The 20,631-nt window shown below is 53.0% G+C and overlaps 1 protein-coding gene across 2 annotated transcripts in view; it reads right to left on the bottom strand.

Moving 5' to 3' along the window:
• Positions 1-19,884, bottom strand: part of SAMD4A (sterile alpha motif domain containing 4A) — a 171,190-nt gene extending 151,306 nt beyond the window's left edge. Inside the window, exons 1-2 of one of the 2 annotated variants that reach the window (XM_006269683.4) lie at positions 19,791-19,884; positions 18,719-19,510 (exon numbers count right to left, since the gene is read on the bottom strand). In XM_006269683.4, the coding sequence (XP_006269745.1) occupies positions 18,719-18,914 (196 nt within the window). In that variant the 5' untranslated portion in view covers positions 18,915-19,510; positions 19,791-19,884. The remainder of the gene's footprint in view (positions 1-18,718; positions 19,511-19,790) is intronic. The other variant, XM_006269684.4, reaches the window with a different exon arrangement.
• Positions 19,885-20,631: the final 747 nt, after the last annotated feature.

The following is a 20,631-nucleotide window of genomic DNA, read 5'->3' on the forward strand; positions in this document are numbered from 1 at the left end:
GATACAGAAAATGATGTTTCTTTTTTTAATTGCTGGATTACTACTTTTTAATCCACGCTGCCACGGACAGGTTTTTAATCTCTTCAAAGACAACAACCAAAAAAAGTGGTAGAAGTTAAGACCAAAGTGAACCAAAACCATGCAATGTGGATCGCTAACAACTCTATTAGACTTTGCAGAACCGATAGGTAACTAGTTTTAGGGTTAAATTCTGCTCCTAGATAGTTCAGATTTAAACCAGTTTAACTCCGCTGTGCTGTGTTCTGGCCATATAGTTACCTCCACACCTTAGTAGGTACACACCTCTCAGTCGGTTATTAATGGATTTTAGCAGTACGACATGCCGGTGTGGGCGAGTCTTGGGAAACTGAGGCACGGGGCAGATAAAGTGATTTCCCTGCGGCCATGCCTGCGACTGAGCGGAAACCTCCTGAGTCCCAGTTATCTGCCAGACAACTTGTCCTGCATTAAAAAGCCAGTGGAGCGATGCAGACCTACACCTCCTGTCTTCTTGTTACACCGGCAGAACCCACCCCAAACAGCGGCTCCACGCAGGGAAGTGAGGATGTGACGGTGTCACCCCCTTCATGCACCTGCTCCCTGCAGGAAACCAGACCTGGTTTGCATCCAGACCCCGCAGGTATCCAGACCTTGCTTCACTGATGGGGATAAATTACCCGCTTCCACGTTGGAGCCAACCCAACCTCGGCTCTTCTGCACTGCTTGGGCATTGCCGCTCCAGTGCAAGCCCCTGCATCACCGTGCTGCACTGAACGGGTGTGAAGAGCAACTTGCAGATGGGGACAGCAGCAGTATAGCACAGACCCTGCTGGGTCCTCAGGAAGGACAGCAAAGGCTTCTTGCAAACTCCTTCCTAGCTCCAGATCTGGCAAGCACCGCCACACTGTACATGAGCAAGACCTACCCACCAGCCCCTGAAAGGCTTTACAGCATCCTTGGATAGTGCCATGCCCTGCCCAATACCTGGCACCTTGGAGAAAGGAAAACCCCAAGGGAAGCCAGAAGCCAAAGTTGTGCACTGAAGGGAAGGGGGCAAAAAAATTCTTCCTTACCATTAGAAGTGACCAGCAGCAGCCCTGGAGCGTGGAAAAAAATGAATTAAATACATTATATAATGCAGTGCAACAAATAGCGTGCACATTTTAAAAGCTCAGGAGGAACAAGGAGGAAATTGGGGAAGAAGACCTCATCTCAAAATCATTGAAAGAAGGGCTGGAAGGGACCGCAGGACGTCTCATCTATCCAATCCCCTGTTCAAGGCAGGATCACCTCTGACTAAACCATCCCAGCCAAGAGCTTGTCACGACTAGGCAGCCAGGCCGTCCCGACTTACACACACCATCTGAGGGGGGATTGAATAGCAGCCTTTAACTCCCGGCAGGGTGGTACCAAAGAGGATGGAGCTGGGCTGATCTCCGTGGGGGCAGATGGCAGAACAAGGAGCAATGGGCTCATGTTGCAGCAAGGGAAGTTTAAGTTGGATATTAGGAAAAACTCTCTCATTATGAGGGTGGTGAAGCACTGGAACGGGTTACCTAGAGAGGTGGTGGACTCTCCATCCTTGGAGATTTTTAAGACCCGGCTTGTCAAAGCCTTGGCTGGGATGATGTAGTTGGGGCTGGTCCTGCATAGAGCAGGGGGTTGGACTAGATGTGACCTCCTGAAGTCCCTTCCAGCCCTACTTTTCTATAATTTTATGATCTACAGGATTCTCTGTGATCCCTGCAACTCTCCCTGCATAGAGACATGTGAATATAAAGAGGTGGGAAGAGAATCAGGCCCCCACTTACCTGATCTAGCAAGAGCACTGGTGGAGAAAGGAGCCAGTAAGCCCCAGCCAGGGTATCAGAGCACTCCCCACTTTCTTTCAGGCTTGCCACTTGTGACTGGAGTTTGGGTGGGCCATTTGCTCACGTGGCCTAATGCTATATTGTAAAGCAGTGATTCTCAACCCCGGGGAACCTAAACATCCTTTCAAGGGTGTCGTGGGCTGCCACGCAATTGGTATGCAAACACGGTTCACAAGATAAACCCAGAGATGCACTCCTCTGTGCTCTTTGCAACAGAAAAACTGCTCTATTATTTTTCTGTAATAAAAAAAAAAAGAGTGAAAACGGAGTTGGCATTTTCCAAGGGGGGGCTTCAAGTCGATCTAGGGGTGCCTCAAGTCTAAAAAGATGGAAAACCACTGCTGTAAAGAGCCCCACTAAGATTGACAGGGTAAACCCCTATGCAGCACCGAGCAAACTGCAGCACGGGGTGTCTGCTGGCTGGCAGAGCCCGGGTCCCACCCCACCGCTCCTCTGCTCCACGAGCCGCAACGCTGCAGGCAATTTTAGCGATGGAGGCAGGGAGAAGGAAATGGAAACCGGGCACGCAAGAAGCAGCAACGCACGGCAGCAGCTTCCAAACCAGTTTCCTGCCTGGGCTAGATCTGAGAGCAGGAAAACAGCCCTCGTCTCCTCTGCAGAACAAAGAGGGAGAGAGGAATGGCCCGGGTCAGAGGTGATGCCTGGAGGGAAATGCCTCCTATTGTAACAGGCCTTCGTTCTTCCATGACGAAGCAAGCTCGCAAAATGCACCCCCCCCGCAGCCATCCTAGCCCCAGAGCGGGGCTGCTGGCAGGGCCGGGCTCTTCTCCACTCCGGCGTGCTCTCACGGCCGATCACAAGGAGGCTCAGACCCAGGCAGGGGCAGTCCCCGTGAGACCGCGCTGGTTCAATGAGACTACCACGACACGCAAGAGGTGCAGAAAGGCTGCGAGCCCCGCAGCAGTGGTGCCCAGCCTCGTTAGACAGACTCAACCCACCCCCCTTGGAAAATGCCAGCTCTTCTTAACGATGGGAAAATACTAGAGCAATTCTTCCGCTGCAGAGAGCTCAGAAAGCAGCGTGGTTTTGAGACTAGGCACCCGCACTGCCTTCTCTTTTCTTTCGGCTCGGCTGCAGCAGATGTTGCTAGGATGGACCTGCCGAGACGTTTGTTGGAAGGGATGCACCTGTAGAGGCGACACGGGCATCCGGTGGATGGGCCCCGCTACGCTGACAGCAGCCGAACGAGAGGATGGGATAAAGGAAGAGCCTGCCCCAAAAGCCACCCAGGGCACAGGTATTTCAAAGGCCACTGGCAGCATCAATGTCCCCCCCGCTCCTACTTTTTCCCTAAAGCAGGAGAGATTGTGCTTTCTTAAACAATGATCTTGCAGCAGGGCTTGGGCCCATGGACTTCTGGCTATTTCATGCCAGGTGGCACCTCCCCATGCATCAAGCCAGCCCTGCTGCACCTCCTTCTAGTCCCGGGTGTAGGGGGACACGAGCTGGACAGCCAGGCCGGAGGCCCTCTGTATGCCCCCTGCTCGGATGGGTAGTTGGCAGCGACGGTACTATCTCAGGGCACGGACAAACAAACCAGCTTAACCAGGGAGACGAAGAGTTTATTCTGGCTCAGCTCGACCCACCGTAACTGTGTCAGGTTTGCCCATCCCGGGGAAGTCCGAAGCAAGTCGTGGCAGCCAACCCAGGAATGAAAGTTACCGCAGTTTAGTTATACTTATTGTGGGATAGGAGCAAACAGATGAAACGGTTCCAATGAATCAGCAGATGCAAGCTCAGGAGCAGCAAATCCTCCCTTTCTTTAAAACGGAGGATTTTAAAGAAAGGGAGCGCAGCAGTCCCTGCTGTGAGAGCGGTCACTGGATGCAGGCTCTACGAAGGGCGAAAGGTGTTACTGCAGCAGCACATCGAGGGAGGCAGCAGTCACCAGCCACGCTGACCCTCGGGGAACGCACCCGGGAAGAAAGCGTGCCAAGATCCATTCTGCCTAATAGAGTGTGTCTGAAAACACAGTAGCTGGCCCTGGTTCACCCAGGACAAGGCCCCCTGGAGAAGCCTTCGATGCACGCAGCTCAGTCACTAAGGTCTTCTACAAAAAGATGAAGAGCTGGAGATTTCACACCGCATGCAAGGAGCCCTAAATCAGTGCCCAGCCAACGCTGCAGCCTGCTAAAAAAGCAGCACCCAGTTTGCACAAAAACGACCCCGCTGACATTGCCTCCATCACTACAGCGCTGCCGTACGGTGGGGTAAGGCAGTCGGAAGCAAAGCCAGCAAAACCGTGTCCTCTTGCAGCATCTATTTTACAAAATGAAGCGAAACAAAGTCATCCTTTTACCTGGTATTCGGCACTGCCTGCACCTGCTGATTTTCCAGACTTGAGGAAGGACACTTCGGGCCTGAAAGCTAATCTAACATCTCTCCCAACTACAGCTAGCCCAGCAAAAGAGGTTACCAAGCAAACCTGGCCTTGCTAAAATCAACTGCATTGCACCAGCCACGAACCTGCCCTTAAACTTGGAATAAGGCGCCTTCTGTTCCCAAACCTTGGCAGCGGTTTGCACTCCACGGGCAGCACCCCTTCAATACGGCCCAACGACCTGACCGGACTCAGCTCAGAACAATCAAGTGAACACATTTATTTTAATGAGAAAATATGGGATATCGGTGCTGACACCCAACTGGGCTCTCTCAGGGATTTGGAGAAGTGAACTCCTCTTCCTTCATTCCTTTCTCATATGGGGGCATGACCACAAAGTGCTTACTTCCAACATTGCAAAAGCACCCGGTTAGGTTTCTGAAATTATTTTGGGCATGGCAAAGTATGTTCCTCTCTCCAAAGGGTTAATCTGAAGAACAGTTGCCAAAATGCAGAGAACACAGTGAAACAATAGCCTCTCTGATGAAATTCCTTCACTGGGTAGAGAAACCAGTATCCTCCAGCTGCCGCGACTTGTCCGGAGAGACCTCCTAGTGTTTACCCTCTCCCATAAAAAGACGGCAAACTGAAAGCTGCAAGTGCCGTTTGCAGATAATGAATGCAGAGCCTCGCACTTTAGCCACAACACAAAAGTTATATTAATGCAACATTTGCTTTGCATGAAATATAAAACTGGGCCACGGGCTGAAGCGTAGTGATGCAGGCCACCTGTTACTAGCATAGAGGCTTACTATACTTACTGGTACAGAGGCCACTTTGAGCAGCTCCCTCCCATTACATACTCATTCTTTGTGGGATCTCTTATAGATCATGTATAAAGACTGCTAGCTTGGCTGGACAGCTGTTTTTGCCGTAGCTGTTGCCCTGATGCATAGCTGAATATAGCATGCACTTTTAAAAATGAAGGCCGTCTTCCTGGGCAAGGTTTGAAGCATCTATTATATATATATATATATATATATATATATATAGCAGCTGACACCGAGCCAATTGGTTTGCAATACTTTTATTACAAAAGATGGTTAGATGCACAATCCAAGATGCCTCCTCTGTAGGGAATGGAGGTCTCTTAAAGAGACCCCCAAATTTTTCTTTTAAAAGCTAGCCGGCTTCCGATAATGGATTTCTTAATATGACGTCCCCTTCATCGCACGGATGAGACTTAAAAATAATAACATATGAGAATTGGTCCGAGCCTGCCTCTGCCCCCACCCTCGGGGCATGGTTAGAGGACTCTTGGGAGGAGTGAAAAGCAACAACAAGAGAGCTCTCAGGGCTCTTCTCTTCTCTTCTCTTCTCTTCTGACACTTGCTGCGTGTGTGTGTGCACCCCCCTACCTGCTTGCTTGCATTTCAGCTCTGCTTCTGGTCTTATTGCCATGCGCTCGCTTGGCAGGCACCATCAGCCAGAGGGTGAAGTGGACCACACACCTGGCACTGCCGTGCATGCCAAGCCAACAAACGGCAAAAGATAAAGGCACCCACCCACTCCATCTCCTTTGGCTTTGTCAGACTCCATGTAAACCTGCAGCAACAGCAAGGACAACGCTCACCGTTGGAAACGCAGCGCAGCGAAGTGGACGCTGTCCCCTCGATTAGCGGGTAAAAATGGACCGTGCACAAAGCAGGGCTGGGGGCTGTTTGGGATTTGAAAGTGCACCTTGTTATCAGAGATGTAAATGCTTGATCAGGACGAGCAGCAGCCTACGCCTCCCAGCCATGAGCACGGAGGGGTCCAAACATCCAGCCCCGCGCTAAAGGCTATATTGTGCCTCCCAGCACAGCAGGCAGGCGACAGGATAGGAGCCAAGCAGCTGCAGTGAGCAACTGCAGTAGCTTGAGGTCATCTTCAGGGGAAACAGCCCCTGGCATCCTGGAGAAAGGGGAGTAAGGGCCCAGCCAGCGCTGCTCTCATTGGGATGCTACAGATGAGGTCCCTGTGGCCCCCCAGCCTGGCTGGACACACTGCTGGGCCAGGAGGATGGAAGGAAACCAGTCCCCCTGCACACTTCCCACCCCCCGGCATCCAATTCAATGCAGCCAGTGACAGGCCTCCCACCGCTGTCCACAGACACGGGGTCAGCCCCCAAGATCGGGCTTGGCTGCAGCAAAGCCACTGGAATCAGCACCGTGCGGGCAGGGTCAAACCCCCAGGGGCCGAAGCGTGGCTTCAGGAGGAAAATCCTGGTGTCTCTGAAGTTTGTTATCACCTGTTTCCATTGAGCCAGTGTTTTCCCCTGGGCACCTTCACAATACGACGTGTAGGCTACAGCAAAATCCTGGAGGTCCATGCTTAGCTGCCCTTGAGCACCCTGCTGTATCATCTATATAGGGGTCAGCAACATGCAGCCCGTGGAGCCGGCAGCGCTCGTGCCAGGACCGGACAGCTGGGGAGATGCACCCACTCCGCAGCCAGGGAAAAGCAGCACCAGCCAGGTCAGCAAACAGGCCACGTGGGCCCTCCACTCTGAAAAGTTATTGCCCGCTGCCCTATAAAGCTGTGCATCACTACCTAAATCAGGAGCATCCAGAGGGCATTTGGGAGCCGATCAGTGTTATGGTTATAAAGGCTCTTTTAAGGGGGAAAAAAAACAGAAAAAGAAAAAAAACATTAGTCTTATCAGTTTAACATAATGTGACAAGCTGATAACAATTCTTGCCGTACGGGGTCACTCAGGTAGTTAACACTCAACATCTCATCTACATCCACGTTATCGGGAGGGAAACAGCCTGGAAGTCTATTTTTAAAACACACCTCTCTGGCACAGAGAGATTTTTGTTTGATTAACGAACCTCGCTGAGCTGTGCTAATGGCACGGGCAATGCAAGGCAAAAAAATAAAAATAAAAAAAAAATCCCACTGATTTGTGCTTCATGGGAAACAGAAGGGAGGACCCCGTGGGAGAGACAATATATGTAAAGGAAAGTGGTGAACTGCTCATACAAACCACTTGAGAGATTGCATGCTTTTTTGGGGGGGATGTGGGGCAGGCAAATCCATTTTTTTCATTTTTCCAATTTCTTTCTTTTGCTACTGAAGAGAAAGAAGGTGGGGAAGGGGGACTGGTTTTCTGATTTTCCACTGACAGTCAGAAGTTAAATATTCTGGGGGAAAAAATGTTCCTGGCGGGGGGGGAAAAAAAGTTTCAAATGAAAAACGTTGATCAAACCTACACTGCATATGCGAGGCGGGTAAATGGATTTAAAGTGCACCTACATGTGACCCTATTCCATCCTGTGCAATTAGCCTGAAAAACAGTCAATGCAAAAGGCCGGCGGTCATCCTTTTCCTTGCTGAGTTTTAGTGACTCAATTTTAAGGGCCAGGGGATGGTCTTACAGCAGCGGATGCATGGATGTACTTTGAGGAATTGAACGGGGTGGACGGAACCGCACGTAGGCTCCTAAATCCACTTGGATGCCCTAGCACTGCTTTTGATGAACGCACACGCACGTCTATCCAGGTGCGGCGCAAACACACCCGCATAGCAAACAGCTGGAAAAATAAACCAGCCACGAGCAAGGCCAGGTGGGTTGTTTGGTGAAACCCAAGTTCACAACCAAAACCTGGAAACAATTATGGGAGAAGAAAGCAAGAGGGCAGAGGTACAGCTCTCTAAGATGTCCGAGATTCCCACCTCCGGGCTTGTCTCTTGCTTCAGAGCACAGAGTAGGTGGAAGCAGGGATGGACAGATGGACGGACACAGCAACCCTCACCTGCAGCATATACAGGCTGCTATAATGTATGGAAAAATAAAGCCATTTTTAAAGCAAGGCTCCTGGGCAGCAAACTCCCATTAACTTCCAGGGAAGCTCTCCATTGATTTCCACGGGGCCTGATTTGGGCTCCTCATACATCAGCTGGCAGTCAAGAAATGCATGTGTGTATTATCAAAGGGCTGGGTGTCTGCTGGACCATGTGGCTAGTCCTCACGCGGCAGGGGAGAAGAGGCCTTTTCCCTCCCAGTCTTACAAGAAACTTGCCCTGCTTCCAACTGCAGCATCGGGCGTCACAGGAGAGCAGCCCGCGAGCCCAGCTGAAGCTGGGGGCACGTTGTACCCTTAAGGATCAGGGACTATTAATGGGCGAAGCCTGTGATCGTCTAGAGCAGGGATGGCCAACCTGCAGCACGGGCAGCCTCTGTGCGGGGCAGTGGCAGCCTGGGGACAGGTGGCACAGTTGCAGAGAGGGAGCACACAGCAGGGAGCAGAAAGCAGAGCAGAAGCTCATTCAGGGAGCACAGGGCAGGGTGCAGAAAAGCAGAGCGGCAGATGAGGTCAGGGAAAGGATTGGAGCGGCACCTGGGGAGGACACGGGACTAACTTGTATTCGTGGAGCCCACTGAGATGTGTGCAAGCCATTTCACTTCCAGCCTGTACGCGAGTCTTCGCAGGACCCAGGCCTCACCAAAAAAGTGCTCGCGTTGAGAAGTCCTTACCAAACTCTCTGTTACAACCACAAAACCGAGTCATTTCACGCACGTAAAGAAAAAAAAAGAAAGGTAAGGTGTTAACCAGGCATTGGAGGTGTGATTTTCTGCTGTGAAACTCTGCACCTGCATCTGCTCTTTCACACATTTGCTCTGCTCTGGGACGGCCAAGAAAGGACGGTGCACCCACTACAAATCCAGGGAACAAAGGAAATGGGATTCCCATCCCTGCCCGGCCTCAAGCCATTTCTTCGCCCCGTCCACGGCACAGGCCTGTCCTACCTAGACGCAGAGGTGATGCGCATCCCGTAGTGGACGACGGCTCCGCGTCGGTGACTCGGTTCAGCTTCTCCTCACCCCTCCTTGCAAAGGCCAGGGTGCAAACCTCCCCGCTAGCACCAGGGCTGCAATGCGTCGTTTTATCCAGGAAACCGCCTGCAAAGATCCCTGCCTCCGAAAGAGAAACTATTTAAACCGTACGTTTGTGGAAGTCTGACTCCCTGCTTAAAGCACGCGTCCAAAGAGGTTGTAACAGGGTGGGAGGAGAGGGGAGATGGAAGCGTCCACCCCAGCCCAGAGCCCGAGCTACTCCAGACACTGCAAGGTGGGGGCGTGAGACAAGGAAGCCACCGGCCACGTTATCGGGATGCTAGCCTCCAGCTCTGCAGAGCCCACGGAAGTAACCCAATGGAGGGTTACGGCAGGCAAGACGGGACTGAAGGGGGCACGGGAGCCGTGACAGACGTGCAAACACCTCTTAGGAAGCCTGGAGTGGCAGAGGAAGCGCTCTGCGTCCATTCACCCCAACGGCAACACGGGAGCGACCAGCATGTGCACGAGCACACGCACGCTCACACTTCGTGTCAGGTTTGGTCCCAAAAGCAAGCCTCTGTGCCAAGCGCGCCCCTCCTCCGGAGTTTAGCCCAGGGGAGGACACGCTGCGTTGCATGCTGCTGCCGTAACCCAAGCCCTTGCTCGACCCGGCGTGGAGGGCTGAGAGAGAAGGAATTTCAGGGGAGCCGAGGCGGAGGAGGAGGAGGGTTAGAGAGCGGCCACGCTGGAGGGACAGCCGCTGTCTGCAAGCCAGATACCCTGGCACAGCTCGCTCCCCATCTCCGGTGACCCCCTGGCATCTCTGCCCCTGGGAAACAGCAGGAAGTCAGAGGTGCAGACATCCCACCTGGCAGATCCGCACCCGTTTTGGAGGTGACGAATCCCCTTTTTAACGCCCCGAGGAGCAACCCCTCGTGGGAAGCAGCGCTTGGAAACCCGAGGTCCCAATCCTCAGCTGCTTCGCCGGCCAGCTGCTCCGTCCGCAGGGGAGCCAAGCCGACTGACGCCACGCGTCCAGCTCCCAAAATTTTCTGTCCCTACAGACCCATACGCCGTATATGGGGAGATCAGCCCCCGGCGCCTTTAACCTGCCAGCAATGCAAGAAGCGGGTGAGCTCCGCGCGGTTCTCGGCAGTAACGTTAGATACAGCGAGCGCCAGGTGTGGACGGCGGAGGACTGACGAACACGTCTTAAAATAAAGCAAGCGCCCGCGCGCAGCCCTATTTCGGGGACTCGCGCCGACTGCAAGCGGAGCTCCTGGCGCGGGAGAGTTCACGCGCGCGGCCAACAAGCAGGGTTTACGACGGGCGGAAGAAAGCAAGGCCGTGCTTGAGGACTAATGGAAACGCGGGAATTGCCACCTATGGCACGTTTGCAGCAGAAGCCACCGCCGGCTGCTTCAAAGTAAAGCCCCTGAAACTCTGCAACACCCTGCTATGGGATAACCCACCCCGCGTTTCTCCTTTCAGACGCAGGCAGGCATGTCCCCTGCAGCAGGTGTTTGCTCCCTCTCCTGCGAGCTCTCTCACTTAAGGAAGTCAGAGGTCCAGCTAAGTGCCTCGGCTCCAGACCCCGTGGCACCCCAAACGGGAGACTTATTCCACCCATTTGGTGCCCAAGAGCTCTTTCAAATACTGCCTAGCCTGGAGCATCAGCATTGCTGAAACCAATCTGTCTGAAAGCCGGCTGAACACAGGGATGGGCCTGGTCACCGTTTTAAGTCAACCACCAGCCCCAGTGGGCCCAGTAACCTTGCACGCCCCAGCCATCATCCGCTGGCAGGAGTCTGGACTCCGCCAGCAGAGAAGCAGCCCCATTCAGCCACTTAATCCGATTTTAAGATAACTTCATTTACAAATAGTACGAGCACTTACTTTAATTCCCAGCTCAGAGGCTGGCCCTTATTTAGCTACCGATCTAAAGCTATTCCCAGCCTGCCCCATCAATCTGTGATTTATCAAATTCAAGGCTGCCGTAAGGCACCGAGCGCTATCTGTTGCAGCTTCCTCTTCTGGCCAGTTCACTTCCTCTGCTGCTCTTTTTGCAGAGGGCAGCTCAGGTTTATTTCTTCCCCTTCCCCAAATGCAAAAGCAAGCTACCTAGGCACAAACGTTTAGCCACGCGGAAAGACACCCGTTTAGAGAAGTCAGGAGACTCCAAAAAAAGTGCAAAGTCTCTTTATTAAATTGAATGGGAGTCATAATAAAGAGATTTTGCACTTTTTAAATAGAGACTTTGCACTTTTTTTTTTTCTAATGATCCCAACCCGCTTTGTAAAGTGGGATTTTGAAAATGGCTCCATCTCAGCCGGACTGCTCCAGCTGAAGTCCACCGGGATTTTAACATTCGACTTCCAGCCCCTGCCCTCTGCTTCTACACACCCATGAAGGCACAGTCTACTTTCCAGATAGGGAAATAAAAGCAGAAAGAAGACGGTGCAACGCAACCAGCATCATGAATTGTGGTAAATAAGGAATAAAATACCACTTTCGGGATTCCTAGGCTTCTTCCCTAGCCACGAGCTGGCTTCCTAGAGACAGCCCCTTTTTCTCGGAGTAAATGGGCATTTTCCTAATGCAGCTTTTGTTCTGTGTGGACTGTTCAGATCAGATATGAAATACGTGTAGACAGCAGACAACTTCTTCCCCCTCCCTCTCCCCACCAGCAGATCACAACAGATCGGTTTTCATTACACTGATGGCAGGTGGGGGAAGGCCCTCCAGGTATCGCATCACATGCAAAGCACTTCCACTCGCTGGATGCGTCTACACGTTCATTAACGTGCCGTAGTTACGGCGCATTAAGTTTAGTACTTGGATAACCGAGTACTAAATCAATGCACTGCATCTCACTGAACTGCGCAGCAGTGTATTGGCACAGGTTTTGCCTGGCACGCTACTGTGCAGTGTTATTAGGCTATTGCACAGTTGGCATCTCATGTAGACGCACGCAGTCTCTCCAAATGATGAAGCAAGTACAAAGGCCTGGGTTGGGCCAGTCCTTCTGCCTACACGGTCCTTAGCAGAGGATTGGGGCCTCCCTGGCACGTCTCACCTTTGGGGAACGAAGTCACCAAGGGCCTTCTTCACTCCTTAAAACACAAGAGGAACATACTGTGAAATCAAGGAGGAAAGAAAGCAACACAGGAGATAAAGAGTTGCCCATAAAAGCTAGGGAGCTCAAAGCTAACTAACTCTTCCAGTTCCTATTGGAATCGAGGAGCCTGCAAGGTGATTCTCCCCCGGAGGATTAGAAGTGAGAGCAGGAAGAAATCCTTTTCCAACACGTGTGCTATAAGCCGACCCACAGGTACCCGTTAGCAGGCAGGGCCGTTCACAAAGCAGCAGCACTAACTTCTCTGATGGTATCACAAGCCCCACGCTATCTGGTCTCACGATCACAGAGAAAAGCTGGAAGCATGGCCGATGGGCCTGCAAAGGGCTCCAAAAACACCCGAAGCCAAGAACAGGCACAAAAACTTATTTTTTAAAAACCTCATGCTGGAGCGATGACGTAGCTGTGAAACGTGCGTGGCAAGGATTTTTGTGGGGGATCGGGTAAGAGAAGTGCAGTACCAAAGAAAGCCCGACGAGCGGCTGGCTGTCCTTTCGACTGCACTTCTCTTGCCTTTTCACTATCCCTAATAATGTCTCTTTGCTCCCAGTTTGCAGCCCTTCTCCGTTCCTTTAAGCGAGCCGCTTTTCTTTACGCATGGAGTTTTTACACAGGCCACAGATCCATCTGCTACTTAGCTCAAGCTGCATCTTCTCCTTTCCCAGACCCCAAGGAAGGGTACCCAGTGCCCCAAAGCTGGTCTAATCTCTCTCCCAACTAAAGAGCTGGTCCAAGAGACCACCCTGACAAATCCTTGCCTCTCGTTATTTTTAAGGCGGCCTCGTGAAGGGAGGCCCTGAGCCGGGCAGAAACGCTTGCAGAAATGCTGGTGGAGGCTGTGGGCGACTGCTGCAGAGGAAGCCTTTGCAAAGGAAGCCTGGCACAGACAGCCTTCCTGCGTTCCCACCCGGCCACCGATCGTGCCCCACCTGCACCAGGGCTGCACGCGGGGAACTCCCCCAGGTGCCCTCAGGAGACAAGGTGCAGACCAGCTGAGGACTCTCTACCATACCCCCTTCAGCAATGCAATGCGTACCGCCTCGCCAGGTGCCTGGGCCACCCCCTAAAAATGGGCCAGTGCCCTTAGGGCATAGCAGACCCGAGGTTTGACTCTATAGGGAGTCAGGGTAAGACCTAGAGCATTGCCAAGCTCAGCGCTTGCTGCTCAGCTCCTGCAGGAGTAGCAGGAGTCACGCAGGTGGACAGATGCTCTCCTCCCGACAGCCTGGGCGAGTTCCTCCCGTCACCCTCTCCCAGAGCAAGAAAATCAGGTAACCACCTCCCTTCCAGCCCCTCGCTGCAGTTTGCTGAGGTGAGATAAAGATCCCGGACTTCGCCTGCGAGCGGTCAGGTCCCCATGCAAAGGGTGAAGAAAGCTGGGCACGTGCAGCTGTTACACCGATCAATTCAAGATGGGATTTGAGGCTTTGGTGGTGGAGGTTTGCTCTCCAAACGGTGCCGCAGCAAGGGGTGAGCTTTCCTATAGGAAGGTGTTGGCACGTAGGAGAGGTCAAGAACAGAGCAGCCCTGCTACGCCACCCCTCGCCACGCGGCACCCATCAGCCTAGAAGTCAAAAGGATGTTAATTCATGAGCCGGCCTGGCTGAGCAGCCCAGTGGAGACCGTGGGAGCAGGGGGTCCTCTGAGAACAAGGTCTTGGAAATGCTACACCTGAGTCTGACACAGAGGCACGGACCCCAACCAAGCGATGCACAGGCCAGGGAGGGCACGAAAGCACTTGGATGAAAATGCTCCCAACTCCAAAAGGCACCAGCATCTCATCACCGGCGTGGCTCATCCAGTTTCTATCCTGTACGTCCTACCACAACCCAACCTAGACAGCCTGGGGAGCCCAGTACGATCAGTGCAAGTTCATTCTGCCCCTCCTAGCTCCTTCCTGAACCAGCTCCCCTGTGAAGGATTTTTAAGTGCAAACCCAGTGTAACATGGACCTAGGGGTAAAAGTCTCCGGCGGGCAGACAGCCAGCACACGCACAAGCCCAAGGCAGGGCTGCACCCCAAGGGAGACCTGCTCCATAGGGAGAAGTGGAGCACCAGGCTCCGTGCTGCTTGCTGCGTGGGGCCGGTGTGCCTGCCTGCCGTCTGACCTTTAGTTGCGACTCCATGGAGTCTCCGTCCTGACAGCTCCCAGCAGCTGGGACTGTAAGAGCCACACCACAACACCAAGTGAAGGGGAAGAAAAAAAAAAATACTAAAGACCACACTAGCATGCCACGCTAGACAGCTCAGGTGTTCCTGGTCTCCGACCCCTTCTCACACCTGCGACGAGCAAAGCTAGTCTCATCAGGCAAGTCATCTAACGAGCATCTTGCAGCCCTTGCCGGGGCGGTTTGCAGGACCAGTGAAATTTCCAGTAACATCAATGGGAGTTTTGCTGCCAATCTCAAAATTGGGAGCAAGCGCAGACTTTGTACAGATTTGAACTTATGCTGGGCTGGGACAGGTTGCTTCGGCACGGCTGCCTCCACCACCTGCATTAGCACAGAGATAGGCTTGTCAATCGGTGGATCTCCGCTCCCTCCCAGCCCCACAGGAGTTTGAGGATCCAAGCCCCAACGGGTTGTCTGGGTTTCTCTCTCCCCCGCTTGGCTAATCTTTGCAGGTGTCTTGGTTGTGCAGGGCACACATCACAGACCTGCTGCGTGTTTTATCTAATAGGGGAGTTGTTTTTTTTTGCTTGCAGTGTTACCTGTCTTAATCAAATAATACTGATTTAATTTGCAATAAATTGACTTAAAATGCAGTAATAGTTTTCAAGGGCTCATACCGCAACACGCACATCCATAGTGACACCTGCAACATCGCTAATCAAAGCGTGGCTCTGCGCCCCAAAAGACATGCAGGGACCCTTTTTCTGAGGAAATCCATGACAATAATTTCACTGCTATTCTCTCACCACGCAAACTCAGCAATGATTTCTTAGAAAGCCTTTTGGAGACTTATGCTGGGGTGGCACCTTCCAGTCAGATCTATACTTTGCCAGTTAGGGACTAAAACTAGAAGTTTAGAGATCGCGATTCAGCAAAGGAAAAACGTTTTAAAGAAAGCCACATGAAGAAAACAAACCAAAAAAAATAAAATAAGACTGAATCAAACACTGGAGCGTGCTCGTTTTTCTCTAAAACAGGGTAGGTAAGAATTTGTGTGTTTTTTCCACCGGATATTCTTGCAAGCGGAGTCGATACTTGGAAAAGGCAGCAGGCTGGCATCACAGAGCCGGCTCCCGCTGCCTGCCCAGCCAACATGCTCGAAGCCTGGGTCTGGTGGGATCGGCTTTGTGGTCGAGAGCGGTTTGCCTTCCATGTCCATTCAGCCCAAACCCTCCCTCCTGCCTCCAGTCCGCTGCGGGTGAACGCCTACCCGGTAAGAAATGGAGCTGGCTTGCAAATTCATCCTAAAAAAAGTGGTCATTTGGAAAGCCGCTTTCAAGCCCTGCCCTCTTTGGCCACGCTGGAACAAGCAACACAGGCTCTGTGTCCACAAAATAACTCATTCCCCAAAGGGATTCCAACTTTAAAGTCAATTCAAACATTCGCTCTAGTCACATGCCGTCTTCAAACTCACTTTGCTCGAGGGAACAGAGCCACGCTTGTGCGGCTGCCATTGCTTTGGCCTCCGTACGGGTCTGGGGAAGCTACAGAGCGGGGGGGTTTAGTGACCCCAAAGTCAGCATGCCGTATGGACTGATGCAGCCTGCATTTCTGCCCCCTTTGAAGTCCCCATGCCTGCCACCTGTTGCACACGGGCAAAGGACTTGCCCACCAGTAGCCGCGTCAACTCCAAAAGGGGCAACGAAGGGGCACCTGCATGCAAGCGCTATGGGATCAGAGCCTGCATCCGTAAGAAAACTGCCCCTGGTTTCAACACGCTGGTCCTTGGACCGTATAGTCCTTAAACTGAAGATCTTCCATCTGCAAAGCGTTTACAACGCGCGCATCTATTTAATACTTTTTATGTTGCACAAACTGCAGCAACCGAGCCCAGCAGTCTTTCCTGCCCACGTGCAGGAGGGTTGGACCCGATGACCGGTAAGGTCCCTTCCAGCCCCTAACAACAATGAAGATCAGCCCCCCCAAACCAGGGGGCCGTTCCAGATCTCCATTAGCACAACCCTCGTCACCACCAATGCCAGAGGAAATAACCCCCAAGTGTGCTGGGCAACCTGCAAAATTCAGACAGCAAGAGTGATGAAACCAAAACGGTTTCGGCTTTTTTGTGTGTGTGTGTGTGTTTTTAAACCTGGAGTGATTTCATTTCTAGTTGAGTGACAAATGCCAGGGTACGAAATGTGTGGCGAGTACCAGCTATTTAACACACAGGGGGGTTTACAAAGAAGGCAGTGTTAACAAAAAGCCATTTCCTCTTGTTCCTTAATTGTGGACTAGAGTTACCAGCCATTCCTCTGCTAGGATTGTACCGCCCTAATCAGAAAGTCAACACCTTATTTCTCCAGCGCAAAGAGTTCATCTTGTGCCTTTGACATTTTGCAAACATAAGTAGTCCAGTTTAGCAGCATCAGGCATTTCATGATGACTCTTAAAATGTTGCTACTGGGGCTAGGACAGCCCTAAAAAACAAGAAACCACACATCCAAGTTTCAGGAGAAAGATAAGGGCAAATTCTCTGCTAATTTAAACCTTAAGAGAGAAAACCAGGGGCCCGGTTCTTTAAGTCTTACCCAATGTGACAAACCTTCTGCCCAAGGGGGGTCCATGAAATTATATGCACAAATACAGATAACTCCCGAGTCAGGATCTGAAGGGTCAACTGTCTTTTTCTGGTTTGGGAAGAGGTGGAGCACGTGCGACTGGACGGGCTTTCATTCATACACCACTGAATAGCCGGGTGGGCCATTGAGGATTTTCCCCCCCTTCCCTCATCATTTAAACAGACACACCACTGCTACAGCAGCCTGCAGATAAATCAGTCCCCGGCGCTCCCAACACGCCAGCCCCCACCACGCCAGCAAAAAAACTCCAAAGTTGAGATAATAATTGCACATCCCGAGAGGCAGAAGGCACCGAAGAGAAGCGGTGCTCACGCCAGCGGGGGATCAGCTAAAAGAGGACACCTGCCCAATTCCTTCTTCGCTAGGCCTCCACACCCAAAACCGTCCGAGGTTGGCCTGTCGGGCTGTTTCGAAGATGCAGCACTGCACCGAAACACACCCTGCACCGCTCTTCCCCCCACGCTCGGGCGAGCTATATAAGGAAATATCCAATTCCAGGGTTTTCACCATTCTGATTACAGCCCTCGGGTTGGTTTCCTAAAGGCGTCCTTAAATATATCCTAGGCCGAGCAGCAGCGTTGTGCTGGACGTTGTCATCAAATGGCAGCGTAGACAGCTGCCAAAATCCTGCAGGCTCAGTGCTCTAATATGGAACAGCTGGAAGAGGACCCTGCATTCCTTCCTCCCAGTAAACACTGGGGGCTCTGTTCAGGATCTGCAATAAGGCCTCAAGAATTTCACCTATCACAAGATGCAACGGCCTGACTTTTTCACCCTCGCAGCCTCCGCTGATTTTTTCCCCCCCTCTGCTAAACACGCCCAAGATGCAAAAAAAAATTGGAATCCTAAAAAAACAACCAGCATTAGAAAATAGAAAAAAAGGAACAAGAGGGAGGGTTGGATGCTGGGGGGTGTGTGCAAATGGCACAGAACGAAGTATTTGGGGAATAGGTTCAGCCCATAACTGCTTTGGCTTTTTGGGGGGGGCGGGGAAGTTTCTTTCCAAGCCGCGGACGGTGCACGCACAGACACACCAAGTGCGACCCGCGTTTGGGTTACACAATCTTCACACTGACGTAACTCCGCGGAGTCAGCGGCGTTGCTGCTAATTTACTCACTTGTACAAATGGCATTAAAATTAAACCCGGAGATTAAATGTACATCATTAGGAAAGACTAGGCGCAGTATTACGGGGATTAGGTAGAACCGTTTAAGGGTTCCAATATCTTCCCAGAGCTTCTGTGCAACGCAGAAGAGCATTCAGAGCCTCAGGAAAGAAAAAAATCAGTCCAGCAGGATCGCAACGACGAAACAGAAATTACCGTTTAAAAATAAATTAAGACACCCCAGTTGGCCAGAGCTCAGCACAAATAAGAGTTTGGATCAGGCAACGGCGAGTTTCTACGGCATGTTACTTCAAGCAGAGCCAGCCACGTTGCCCAAAAGAAGCCTAGAAAATCCAGACTCTACGTGACCTGACTTACTTATTTCACAGGAAACTGCATGGAAGGGAAAAAAAAAAAAATCAAAAAAAAAAAATCAATCATTCATGCAACCATAGCTCTACCACGGACCAGGCTGGAGGACTTTGCTGTGCAAATCCAAACTGAAACAAGTCACCCCCCCGATTGAAAAATGAAATGCAAAAGGGAAAGCCGGTAATACAATCCGACTCCCTGACCTTGCCCCGTTTTTTCCGCCCCCCCCTCTACCCAAATCATGGGGGCATCAATCAGAGAACAATGTAGCATTCAAAATGGATTGGTTGCACCAAAAAAAAATACAAAAAAAAACTTACCAGGATTGTTGGCTTCCCCTTCAAGAATGTGCAGCTCGGTGCAGTCGGCCAGGGAGTGCTCCAGGCAGAGCTGGAGGAAGCGGGCTTGGGTTTGGCTCACCCGCTTCAGGAGGGAGAGCAAAGCAACAGTCTGCTCGCATTCGTTCCAGCCTTTGAACCAGCCCGCCAGCACCCCGACCTGATCCCGAAACATCATGGTTAGGGGGCGGCAGGGCAGGGGTGCGGGGGGACAAGGGAGGAAGGGAGCCGAAAGGAAAAAGCAAATAAATACAAAAGAAAAACAGGGTGCGATTCCCCCCGCTGCGGGGAAAGGGGGTCTTCTCGACAAGGCAAAAGCGGGGTTTGCAAGGGAAGGGGGGTTCGCAAGGGTCTTCCTCGCCAGGCGACCAGTGGGGAAAGGGGAGGTCAGATGTCTTCTGGGCAAGGTGGGGAAAGGGAGGTAGCGGGGAAGGGGCTAGGTCTCCTGCTCGCAGGAGCGGCCAAGGGGGGAGGTTAGAGGTCTTCTCCGCCGGGCAGAGAAGGGAAGGGAAGGGAAAGGAAAGGAAGGGAAAGGGGCTAGAGCTCCTCTGGCCGGGCGGGGAAGCGGCGGGGTGGAGATCTTCCTTGCAAGGCGGTGAAGGGAAGGGGCTACAGGTCGGCGGGGAGGGAAGGAGGGAGGTCTTCTCCGCAGGGCGGTGCAGGGCCGGGCGGGCGGGCGGGCGGTGTCCGGCGGTGTCAGGCGGGCGCTGCGCTGGGGCGGGCGGCGGTCCGGAGCCTGCGCGCCCGCATGCCTCCCGGCGCGGCCCTTCACAGCTGCAGGGAGACAGGGCAGAGCGAGAGGCAGCGGGCTGCGCTATGATTCAGCAGCGCGGGGCAGCCCCCCCCCACCCCCGGTGCAATGCAATGCAATGCAATGCAATGCACGCTCCCACCCTCCTTCCCTCCCTCCCCCCCCGGTGCAGTGCAATGCACTACACTGCATGCTCCCTCCCCCGGTGCGGTGCGGTGCGGTGCGGTGCAGTGCAATGCATGGCACTGCACGCTCCCTCCCTCCCTGCATCCCTCCCGCGGTGCGGTGCGGTGCAATGCTCACCTGGCGGCGGGGGGGCCGTGCTGGGGCGCGGGGCCCGGGCTGAGCCATGGCTCCGGCTCCGGCTCCGGCGGCGGCGGCGTTGCGGGGCTGGGCGAGACTGAGCGGAGCCCCCGCTCCACGCGAGGCATTAGCATAAGCCATGACGTCATGGGCTTGGCAGCGCAGCCCCCCCCCCCCCTCCCGCTCCCTCCCTTCCTCCTCCTCCCTGGGGGGGTTGGGGATCTGCCCCGGAGTTCCCCCGAGCTGCGGGCCACTCTGACGTCATCCCGCGGTGACGTCATGGCCGGGCTCTCCCCTGGGGGGTCTCCTGCCCACAAGAGCTGCCCTTGTGCGGATCCATCCCACCCCAAAGCAGGGCCTGGGTCGGTCCCCGGGCGAATTCGGTTCCCCATCCACGCGGAGCGCAGAAGAGGCATCTCACGCTCAGTTTTCAAGCAAACCGACTGGTTTCGTGCCGGGACCCCCCGTTTGGGCCTGGCGGGGCAGAGTCCACGCTGAATCTGCGCGGGTTTCCGCGTCGCCATTCAGCGCCCTTCGCGTGGTCCCCGCAAGCGTCTCTTTTCTCCGCCGAATAGGCCTGGCTGGGTCGCAGCACGGGGGAGTGACCGGGGTCTAGCCGGTGTTGGTTGCAGCCGTAGCAGGACACGCACAGACGAGGTCCTTTGGGTCAACGTGATCTCTTTTATTCGACTAGTTCAAAGAGTTGGAAAAAGAAGGGGATTGGTACCCGAAAGCTTGCAAAGAAGAACATTTCCGACTATTGGTGTTGGTCAAATAAAAGAGGTCAAATTTACTCAAAAGAACCTGGTCTGCCTGGGTCTAACCCGGGTTTTCCCCTCCT

This window comes from Alligator mississippiensis, chromosome 2, assembly GCF_030867095.1.
Source record: "Alligator mississippiensis isolate rAllMis1 chromosome 2, rAllMis1, whole genome shotgun sequence".
NCBI lineage: Eukaryota > Metazoa > Chordata > Crocodylia > Alligatoridae > Alligator > Alligator mississippiensis.